The sequence below is a fragment of the Chrysochloris asiatica genome, unplaced genomic scaffold, assembly GCF_000296735.1.
Source record: "Chrysochloris asiatica unplaced genomic scaffold, ChrAsi1.0 scaffold00039, whole genome shotgun sequence".
Lineage (NCBI taxonomy): Eukaryota > Metazoa > Chordata > Mammalia > Afrosoricida > Chrysochloridae > Chrysochloris > Chrysochloris asiatica.
The window spans coordinates 18,611,309-18,622,370 of NW_006408557.1; the positions used below are offsets into that span (position 1 = coordinate 18,611,309).

At 40.5% G+C, this 11,062-nt stretch overlaps 1 protein-coding gene and 1 pseudogene across 1 annotated transcript in view; one reads left to right on the plus strand and one right to left on the minus strand.

Annotated features, from left to right (window-relative positions):
• MAPRE1 (microtubule-associated protein, RP/EB family, member 1) overlaps positions 1 to 11,062 on the minus strand; it is a 53,788-nt gene that overhangs the window by 7,820 nt on the left and 34,906 nt on the right. The window contains exons 4-5 of the mRNA XM_006860688.1: positions 10,400 to 10,607; positions 5,261 to 5,382 (exon numbers count right to left, since the gene is read on the minus strand). Of these exons, the coding sequence (XP_006860750.1) occupies positions 5,261 to 5,382; positions 10,400 to 10,607 (330 nt within the window). The remainder of the gene's footprint in view (positions 1 to 5,260; positions 5,383 to 10,399; positions 10,608 to 11,062) is intronic.
• Positions 204 to 622, plus strand: LOC102834007 (annotated as a pseudogene).

An 11,062-nucleotide genomic window follows, 5' to 3' on the forward strand; every position in this document is an offset into this window, starting at 1 on the left:
GGGGGAAAGAAAGAGTCCCCACTGAATAGCTGTCATCTTGTCTAGATGGGTCTGGTGAAAAGAGATGGGGATAAGACTCGTAAGATTCAATAGTGAATAACTGTTATCATGACTAATCGCGACTGTCACAATAGTAAAGGTAGACGTTTTGTAACAAAAGCAGGGGCGTGGGAGAGCAGAGGCCGAACTTGGGATGTGACAAGATGGCCGGGCTGCCCCGCAAGATTATTAAGGAAACCCAGCGTTTGCTGGCAGAACCGGTTCCTGGCATTAAAGCAGAACCAGATGAGAGCAACGCCCGATATTTTCATGTGGTCACTGCTGGCCCCCAGGATTCCCCCTTTGAGGGAGGGACTTTTAAACTTGAACTATTCCTTCCAGAAGAATACCCAATGGCAGCTCCTAAAGTACATTTCATGTTTAGATATTTTAAAAGCTAAGTGGTCCTCAGGACTGCAGATCTGCACAGTTCTGCTATCCATCCAGGCTTTGTTAAGTACTCGTAATCCAGATGATCCATTAGCAAATGATGTAGCGGAGCAGTGGAAGACCAAGGAAGACCAAGCCCTATACAGAAACAGCTAGAGCATAGACTAGGCTATATGCCATGAATAATATTTAAATCAATTTGATCATCGTGTGCATCACTTCTGTTCTGCCAAGACTTCTTTTTTTGTTTGCATTTAATGGACACAGTCTTAGAAACATTACAGAATAAAAGCCCAGACATGTTCAGTCCTTTGGTGATTAAATGCACATTAGCAAATCTGTCTTGTCCTGATTCACTGTTGTAAAGCATAAGCAGAGGCTAGAAGGATCATCTAGATTGTTGTTAAATGTTTAAAAGCAGTGATTCCTCTCTGCTTTTATGCATTTCTTCCCCATCATGGTTTAAGTATAAAGCACTGTTAATGAAGGTAGTTGTCCGGGTTAGCTGCAGGGGTGTGGGTGTTTTCTTTTACTTTTTTGTTTGAGGGGGGAGGTAGTTTAATTTTAAATTTATGGGCTCCTTTCCCCCTTTTTATGGTGACCTAACTGCATTGGATAAAAGCAGCTAACCAGTTGTTCTTTAGAATATACCCTCTAGCCAAATCTAACTTTATTTAGACGCTGTAGATGGACAAGCTTGATTGTTTCAACCAAAATGGGAACATTAAACAAACATCACAGCCCTCACTAATAACACTGTGACTTTGCTGTTAAGTGTAGAATCCTTCCTTCAAGAAAAAGCTTGTGACCATTTTATATGGCTTGTCTGGAAACTTCTATAAATCTTATGTTTTAGTAAAATATTTTTTGTTATTCTGAAAAACAACAACAAAAACAAAACAGGGGAGTGGTTAATCTTACAGTCCAGAAACAGAGAACCCTAGGACCATCAAGAGAAGAATGCACGGGCAGAATGCGGGACCTTATCCAGAGAAGCAGCAGCGCCAGAGATGGAGGCCGAGATGGGGGCATGGAGAGGGGGAGCAGCTGAGGACTCTCGATTAATGGACTAAGACGAGAAGGACTAAGAACTGGTGGCCAGGAGCAGACTTGTAGAATATGCCCTTTGGAGATATAAATTATTATATGCCTGAGTGGTTTTTTTTTTGTTTGTTTTTTAAAAAGCTAAAGTGGATAGAAATACTGTTAACTGATGGTACGTGGAGGGGATTATAATCAATGTAATGAAACAAGGTATATGATTTGTTGAATGCAAAACTGATGATATGCCCTGTAAACTTTCCCTCAATCCACAATAAAAACCTTAAAGGGAAAAAAAAAAAAAAAAAAAATAAGCAAGTTGTTTGCAGGGAAGCCAACAAAGCAATCAATCAAGTCCCTTTAAGATAAAACTTCCCTCTAAGACTAAAACTCAAAGAGAACATATAAGCAGGCATGTAAGCTTGCTGGCGACCACATTGGTCTACTGGTGAGTGGAAGAGGAGGAAAGGCAGCAATGAAGAAATGGGCTGAGTCCAACCACGCTCCACAGACTCCCATTAACCTGGAGATGAGAGAGAGAAGAGGGAAGGGCTGGTTGGTTGGTCGAAAGTGTGGTGAGACCTAAGGACCTTAGGGGACACCTAAGCCCATGGACAAGGACTTAGCCACAGAGGGCTAGAACTAAGAGTGAAGCATCCAGCTGATATGAAGTGAGGGAAGGCGCACAGGAACACCCAAATTTGCATATAGTACCCATTTGACCTAGCCTTGGTGGCTTGTTAATCAGAACTCGACTAGAGAAGATAAAAAAACAACAATTTTTGATAAAGGAAACGTGGGTAAATTGTTACAATTTGATGAACTAGACCTGTACTCATGGATGTAGTACCAACAGAGAGGGAAGGAGTCTTCATATCAAGCATCAATGCTATCTCCTCTGTGTACAGGGTAGATAAGGACAGGCAACTTTGACTACCTAAAATGAGGGGGTGATAAAGGCACGAAGTGACTGGCTTACAAAGTTTCAAGAGGGAGTTTAGTTTAATAAGAGTGTGTGGGAGAAGATAAGAGTCCCCACTGAATAGCTTTCATTTTGTCTAGATGGGTCTGGTAAAATGAGATGGGATAAGAATTTTATGATTCAATAGTGAATAACTATTGAGGGAACCTAGATACAAAGGACATGGAGGAAGGTAGAGCCTCCAGTGAATAGGACCCAGCCTGTCCAGGAAGGGCTGATGAAATGAAATGCAGATGGGTCTCTTGTGATGCAATAGTGAAGAACTGTTATCAGGACTGACTGTGAGGGTTGGAAATCTAAAGGTGGACATTTTGTAGCAAAGAGGGGAGTGATTAACTTTGCAGTCTAGGAGCGGAGGGCCCTGGGACCATCAATGGAGAAGAGCGGAGAGCGGGGTCCTACCCAGAGAAGCAGTGAGGCCTGAGATGGAGGCAGAGAAGATGACGTAAAGAGATGGAGTGGCTGGGGACTTGGGATCCAGAGAGGAAAAGGGGCTGAGGACTGTGGTGGGGGGGGCAGGCTTGCAGGGTACACCCTTTGGTTGGATGAGGATGCATGGACAGGATGGTAACTATGCCAATGAAACGATGTATGATAGAATGGATGTAGGACTAATGTTCTCCCATGTAGACTATCACACATTTCACAATAAAACACTTATTTAATGAAAAATAAAAAATAGTGAATAACTGTTATCATAACTAATTGCGACTCACAATTCACAATAAAACATTTATTTAATAAAAAAATAGTGAATAATTTATCATGACTAATTGCGACTCACAATTGTAAAGATAGAGTTTTGTAACAAAAACAGGGTAGTAGTTCATCTTATAGTCCAGAAACAGAGGATCCTAGGACCATCAAGGGAGAAGAGCACAAGCAGAATGCAGGATCTTATCCAGAGAAGTAGCAACACCAAAGACGGAGGCAGAGATGGGGACATGGAGAGAGGGAGCAGCTGAGGACTCTAGATTCATAGAAAGGAACTGAGAGCTGGAGGCCAGGACTTGCAAAATGTGCCCTTTGGTGGTGCAAATTATTATATATGCCTGAATGTTTAAAAAAAAAGAGAGAGAGAGAGCTAAAATGAATAGAGAGAAATACTGTTAACTGATGGTGCACGGAAGGGGTTATAAACATTGTAATGAAAACAAAGTATACAATTTGTTGAATGTAAAACTGATGATCTGCCCTGTAAACTTTCATTTAATTCACAATAAAAATTTGAAAAAACACAATGCATTATATTCCAGGAACAGAAAGGACCCTAGGACCATCAAGGGAGAAGAGCACAAGTGGAATGTGGAACCCTATCCAGAGAAGTAGTGACACCAAAGATGGAGGCAGAGATGAGGACATGGAGAGAGAGAGCAGCTAAGGACTCTAGACTCATGGAAAGAGAAAGGCTGTGTGCTAGTCGCTAGGAGGCAGGCTTGCAGAATGTGCCCTTTGATTGTTTAAATGGTTATATACTCCTGAGTGTTTTGCGTACATCCAAAAAACCCAGAGGGAATAGAAGCAAATACTGTTGAATGGAGGGAATTGTAATCACTGCAATGAAATGTAATATGATTTGATGAGTTTAATAAAACCGGTGTTCTCCCATGTAAATTATCACTTAATTCACAATAAAAACTTTAAAAAAAAAGAGAAAATGGAAGGGGAAAAAAAAGACAACACACTTAACTCACAAGCCACCAATGAAAACCTCTCAAATTTTAGTCTTACCTCCTCAACAAGCTAACACACTCAACCACAAGGACAGTGGTTCTTCAAGGTCTGGCAGCAGAGTGGTTACAAGTTGGACTACTAACTTCTAAGTCAGCAGTTCAAAACGAGCAACCATTCCATGGGAGGAAAAAGAGACTTTCTGCTCCCATAAAGATTTACAGCCTTGGAAATCCTATGCAGGGTCGTTATGAGTCAGAACCGACTGCAAGGCATGGCACAGCATGACACACCACCAACAACAACCACCACCACCACCACCTAGTAAACTGATATATCCACAGCAAACAATAAATAAGTCCTAAGTCCCTGACTCTCACCTAGAACTCCTTTAAGCGCTTATTTATGAAGTTATTAAAAATCTGTCACTAGTAATCAATGTTATTCTTTGACCATTCTCATGAGAAAAGCAAAATCTACTCAAGGAGACTACCTGGAACCTTCACTGGTCAACAGGTAACTGAGCCAGTGTGGATTGAGAAAGGCTGTAAGTGAAAAGCACACATCAGATCTCCCAGACAAGTCTTCAAATGTAAATATCTCATTGGTAATTATTTATCTTGATTACAAGTTGAAATGATAATATTTTGGATATATCAGGTCATCTTCTATCACAATTATTATTACCTGTTTCTTTTTACTTTTGTTACAGTAGCTACTAAGAAACCTTAAATTACAGATGCTACTCACATTTCTGACAATCAATTTCTACTGGACCAGTACTATGTTGGACTAAAATTAATGTAATGCAAAGTAAGTTTCTTCAGGATGCCTTACAATCATGGAATCCTTGCAGATTTTCCAAACAAAGGAACACTACAAAGTATCCGTGCAGAATGCATTTTTTTTTTCTTTAGCATTAACATACCCATCTGGCTCCAGTTTCTGCAACAGCCATTTCTACCAGCCCTACACACCTTTACCAAGGCCACAGATTCAAATACTTTCAGGACCAAGAAATAATGCAAATGAGCCATGATAATCAGGTTTAAGTAACAGGAGTGAGTAAGGACTTTGGCAACCAAGAGAGAGCCTAAAAATCCTTCATATTTCATTTTATAAAAATTAAACCCCTACCTGCTGCATCAATTCAGCTGCTTCATCATCCCCATTGCCCACACCAGGATTCCTTCTCACAACACCTGGGCCAGCCTTAGAAGTTGCAGTAGTTCTCTGTGTTGAAATGGGCCTCTGTGGAGCTGAGAAGAGCAGAGGAATTTTGTGAAGTTTTTGTTGTGGTAAGATATATAAAACAAAATATTAGTTACTTCAACCATTTTTCGTGTACAATTCAGTGACATTAATTACATTCACCATGTTGAGTGACCAGCACCACGTCCCATTTCCAAAAGTCTTACATTAACCCAAACAGAAATTTAGTACCTGCCCCCCCTTCAGCAACAACTCACCATTTTCCAATCCCACTTCCCGAGCACATGTGGCCACTAATAAACTTTGGTCTCTATGCATTTGCCAATTCTAGATTTTTCATATAAGTGGGGTCACACAATAATCGTTCTTTTGTGCCTGACTGATGTCACTCAGAAAACGTTCTCAAGGCCATCAAGTCACAGCATGCAACAGAACTTCACTTCTCTTTATGGCCAAATCATAGTCCATTGCATGTATGGATCACCACATTCTGTTTATACATTCATCTGCTAGTGGTCACCCAGATTGTTCCCACCTTTTGGCTGCTATGAATAATGCTACAATGAGCACTGGTGTACCAGTTTATTGTTGGGAGTCCCTGCTTTCAGGTATGTGGGGTATACGCCTAGCAGTGGAACTGCTGGGTTATACGGTAATTCGCATTCTGCTCTACAATGGATAGCTGTGAGCTGGAACCGCATCCAACAGGATGGCACCTAACAACATAATTCTATGTTTAACTTTTTAACAGCAGCCACACCATTTTAGGGGCCGTGGTGTGGTGCTGTGGGATAAAGCACTGGAACACAAGGTTGGTTTGAGCCACAAGGTCAGCTGTTCGAACTCACCAGCCACTCCTTGGACACCATATACAGGGTCGTTATGACTTAGAACCAACTCGACAGCACTTAATAACAACAACAATTTAAGGAGTCTTGGTGTGGTACCACCACAGGATAAGTACTTGACCTCAAGGTCAGTTGGAACCGCAAGGTCAGCAGTTCAAATTCACCAGCCACTCCTCAGAAACCCTATACAGGGTTTCTATGAATCAGAACTGAATCAAAGGCACCATTTTATAATCCCACCAACAATGCACAGGGGTTCCAATTTCTCCATATTCTCACCAACACTTGTTAAGTTCCATTTTCTAGTAATTGTTATTCTGTTGTTGCTGTTAAGTGCCATCAAGGCAGTTCTGACACATAGCAATCCTGTATAGGGTTTCCAAGGAGCAGTTTGTGAGCTTGAATCACCTACCTTGCAGTTCAAACCAACTTTGCAGTCCAGTGATTAATCCACAGTACCACCAGGACTCCAAAAGTTATACTAGTGGGAGTAAAGTGGGTTTTGATGTGCACTCCCCCCATGGTCTATAAAGGAGCTTTGAAGGTTGGTAGTTTGAATCCACCAGCTGCTCCATGGGAGAAAGATGTGGCAATCTACTTCCATTAAGATTCCAGCTTTGGCAACCATATGGGGCAGTTCCACTCTGTCCTATATGAGCTGGAATCAACTTGATATAAATAAGTTAATGACTAATGGAGTCGTGCATCTTTCCATGTGCCTTACTGGGCATTTGTGGGGGTGGGTCCTGGTGTGGGGCTGTTTTAAGATAAGCACTGGGCTGCTAATTACAAGCTTACTTAACAACATTGGCCATTTGCATGTCTTCTTTGAAGAAATGTCTACTCAAGGCCTTGGCCCATTTTTCAATTGAGTTTCTTGTCTTTCTGTTGTTATTTCATCCTTTTCTGATAATATGGTCATCAAATATTTTCTCACATTTTAGACTGTATCTTCCCTTTGCTCCTATTTCTTGAGTGGGTTGCTTGTCCTTTTGTTGTTGAGCTCTAAGAATTCTTTATATAGTCTGCATATTACACCTTGATATAGCTGCCAAATATTTCCTAGCATTTTAGATTGTCTCTTCATTTTGTTAATAAAAGTCCTATGAAGCACAATTATTTTTAATTTTGATGAAGTCTAATTTATATACTTTCTCTTTTGTTGCTCATATTTTTCATATCTAAAAACCCATTGTTGAAAAAACAAAACCCAAAGCTTTATAAACCCTACCCCTATGCTATGTTCTAACAATTTTATGGATTCAGATGATTTATCTATTTTGAGTTAATTTTCACTTATAGTGTAAGGTATGTTGTTGTTAAGTGCCATCAAGTCGATTCTAACTCATAGCAACCCTGCATAGTGTTTCTGTGGAGTGGCTGGTGAATTTGAATCACTGACCTTGGTATCCAAACTGAACTTGTGGGCCAGTGCTTATCCTACAGCACCATGCTTAATTTTGTTTTTTTGCATGTGGTGATCCAGTTGCCCCAGCATCATTTACTGTGGAGATTTTCCTTTCCTTGTTGAAAATCTATTGGCTATAGATGTACAAATTTATTTCTGAGCTCTCTAGTCTAACCCACTGGTCTAGATGTCTGGCCTTACACCAGTGCCACACTGTTTTGATTCATGCAGCTTTACAATATGTTTGAAACTGAAATCTGGGACTCCTCCTACTTTGCCTTTCTTTTGCAAGATCGCTGGAGCTACTTAGGTCCCTTGTCATCCATATGAATTTGAGGATTAGCTTTCCCTTTCTGCAAAAGCAACTATTCAATTTTTGATAGGGACTACATGGAATCTATAGATCACTTCAGTGTAGCAGTGAAATTTTAAGATGAGAAACTTAAAAGACAAAAAAAACAACAACAACAAATCTGTTAAGACAAGGGAAGACTGACCAACTAGGCAGCTGTCCCTATTTTCCACAGTGCTCAGTGAAAGGAGCCAATGCTAGAGCCTCAACATGCAAGACAACAACACCATATCTGTCCAAGTAGTTCTTCTATCCAAAGTACCAATTGTAGCGATGATCTTTTGTGCTGAGATTAAATCCTTCGGTGAGGTGTTTTCTACACTGGACTGAAGAGGACTATCTGAAAGAGGTGTTAACAGATTTGGTATATACAGATGATCTACCTTAACTTACCTCCAACCAAATCCACAAATAGGGCACTTCATGGTTCTAAGGCAAACTTCACACCAGGAATGAGCTCACAGCCCCACTGTTGCCAGGTGCTCATGGTTCCCCATCTGGAAAGTAAATGCTTCCTAACTCTTGACTTCACCCTCTATGGATTTGGAAGGGGAAGGAGTCCATCACGGTTGTAAAACCTGATTTTAAACACTAATTACTGCAAAACTTTGCCCATCTTTTACAAGGTACTTAGAAAGGCTTGCAGAGAAAAGCATCAAACTGACAAGGATTTAAAGAATTCTCAAAATAAAAGCCAAAAGGCAAAGACAAAGAAAAACCAGTAGTGGCTAATGTATCTACAAGGTAGAATAATCAAGAACAGTCTACCTTCAATAGCATTACACATATCACTCATTATCTTATTCATTCACCAATTATTTTTATAAAGCTTGTACTATATTCCAGGCTTAGGAGCTCTAGTAGTGTAGTGGTTACAAATCAGGCTGTTAACCTCAAGATCAGTAGTTCAAAACCACCAGTCATTCCACAAAATAAAGATGAGGCTTCCTGTGCCTGAAAAGATTTACAACCTTGGAAACCCTAAGTAGGGTCGCTATAAATTGGAACCCAATCCACAGCACACTAACAACAACCATATTCTAGGCTTAGAAATAGCTGATCTTCCTGACAGCCCAAATTCAATGGCCATAGGATAGGGCCTTTCACCACAGAAACAGACATTTCCTCTGCATGGCTTCCCTAGTATATGTTCATCCCAAGGACTAAATGTTTAATACAAGTCTCAACTAGACTGCCGGCAGCATCTGAAACTGCTCTGGAAAAACAGGCATTTCTACAAAGGTTAAACATAGTTACCACACAACCATGCAATTCCATTCTAAGTCTATATAATCTTGGATATATACTTAAGAGAAATGAAAACATGTCTAGCAGCATTATTCATAACAGGCAAAAAGTACACACAAATCAAATGCCCAGAAAATGATGAATAGATGAGTCCATACAATAGAATATCTGGTAATAAAAAGGAATGGCATACAAATACATGCTATAAAAACGGATGAATCTTAAAAACATTACGCTATGAGAAAGAAGCCAATTACAAAAGAACACATATTCTATGATTCCACTGAGATGGAATGTCCAGAATCTACTTTGGTTGTCTAGAGCTGGAGGGTTGTGAGGAAATGGGAAGTAACTGCTAATACGCATGAGGGTTATCTTGTGGCAGGGAAAATCTTCTACAAGGCTGCACAACACTCTGAAATAGACCGAAGACTAGCGAAGTCTACACTTTAAATGGATGAACTGTAAGGCATATGAACTGTATCTCAATAGAGGTTATTAAAAATTAAAGGTACTCAACATTCCTCTCCATCTACCCGATGGACCAGCCCCTTATGGTACTATGAGACCTTAACTAATCAATACTCTTGCCAATCTTTTAAAGGTCTCTAAAAACAGCCATTTCCTGCCTCCTAGACTGTTATCACCACAGCAAGCCAAAGTCACTTACCAGCTAAAGTTCTACAGAGGGGCAAAAAAGCCATGAGAAAGCAGAGGAAGCTGGTCTGTAGAAAGCATGATGATGCAGACAGCCAAGAACAGTCCCAGAGAGACCTAGAAAGCTCTTTCCATTCCTGCAAGTTCAGGCCTGGTTGTAAACTTCCATCCCACAGTTTTGTGAAACACCCTTGTAATCAAACTAAAGCTCTGCTCTAATGTGCACCTGAAGGGATTTCTATTTCATATAACAAAAAAGCCTTGGAAAAACTGCCAAGTAACTCATTAAGGTTTCAAAGCAACCCACTAGAGCAAGCAGTACAATTTCTCATCTTCTGGAGGAGGAAACTATGGATGGGACAGAGGTGAAGTGGCTTACATAGGGGTACAAAGATGTAAGATGCAAAACTCCATGTTCTTGCCACATGGCCTCAGGGCCTGGAAGGAAGGCAGGCACACTGGGAGCCTGTGGCTACTCAGTAAATTCTGTCTGAATGCTTACCGAACGAATACTGGGTTACTGTCAGATGGAAATGGTGGTTTCTTTTTACCTGCACTGCTAGTGCTGAGAGGTTTCTTCGGTTTATTCAGAGCTGGAGCAACAAGGGAAGGAGCCACTGCTGTTTCTTGACCTTGTCTGGCAGCTACAGGGTCATATTCTTTTCCATCATAGTTTGCATCGAAAAACTTCTTGAACCACTGAACAAATTCAAAATTGTCCTGAAATTTCCCTTTTACTAATTTGTCCACTGGAATTATCTGTAGAGAAAAATGAAGTATTTTTAGCCAAAGCCTGAAAGTTTTACAGGCTACAAAACAATATAAAGCTCTATCAAAAGGAGAAAAAAACTATTTTAAAGGCAAGAATTGCTAAGCCCTTATCTAGAAGTTTATGATGCAAACTTCATTCAGTTTGCTTTCCAAAGAGCAGGCACACATACCAATCAATCTGGAGGTCCATCCATTTATGAAAAGGAATTCAGAGTCCAAAACAAAAAATAATTGAACAAGGAGCCAATATATGTCCTGTATGCACATCCAAGCACACTCTATGAAGTGATACAGGTGTCAGTCCACTGTAAAGACACAGACACACACACAACTTGCAGCCCACCGTAACTGCAGCAAAGTATAAAATTCAAAGCTTCTGGAAAACAAACAAGATGGCGACCGGGTAGAAGTGCAGTAAAGGTGCTCCGCCAACAACAACACAG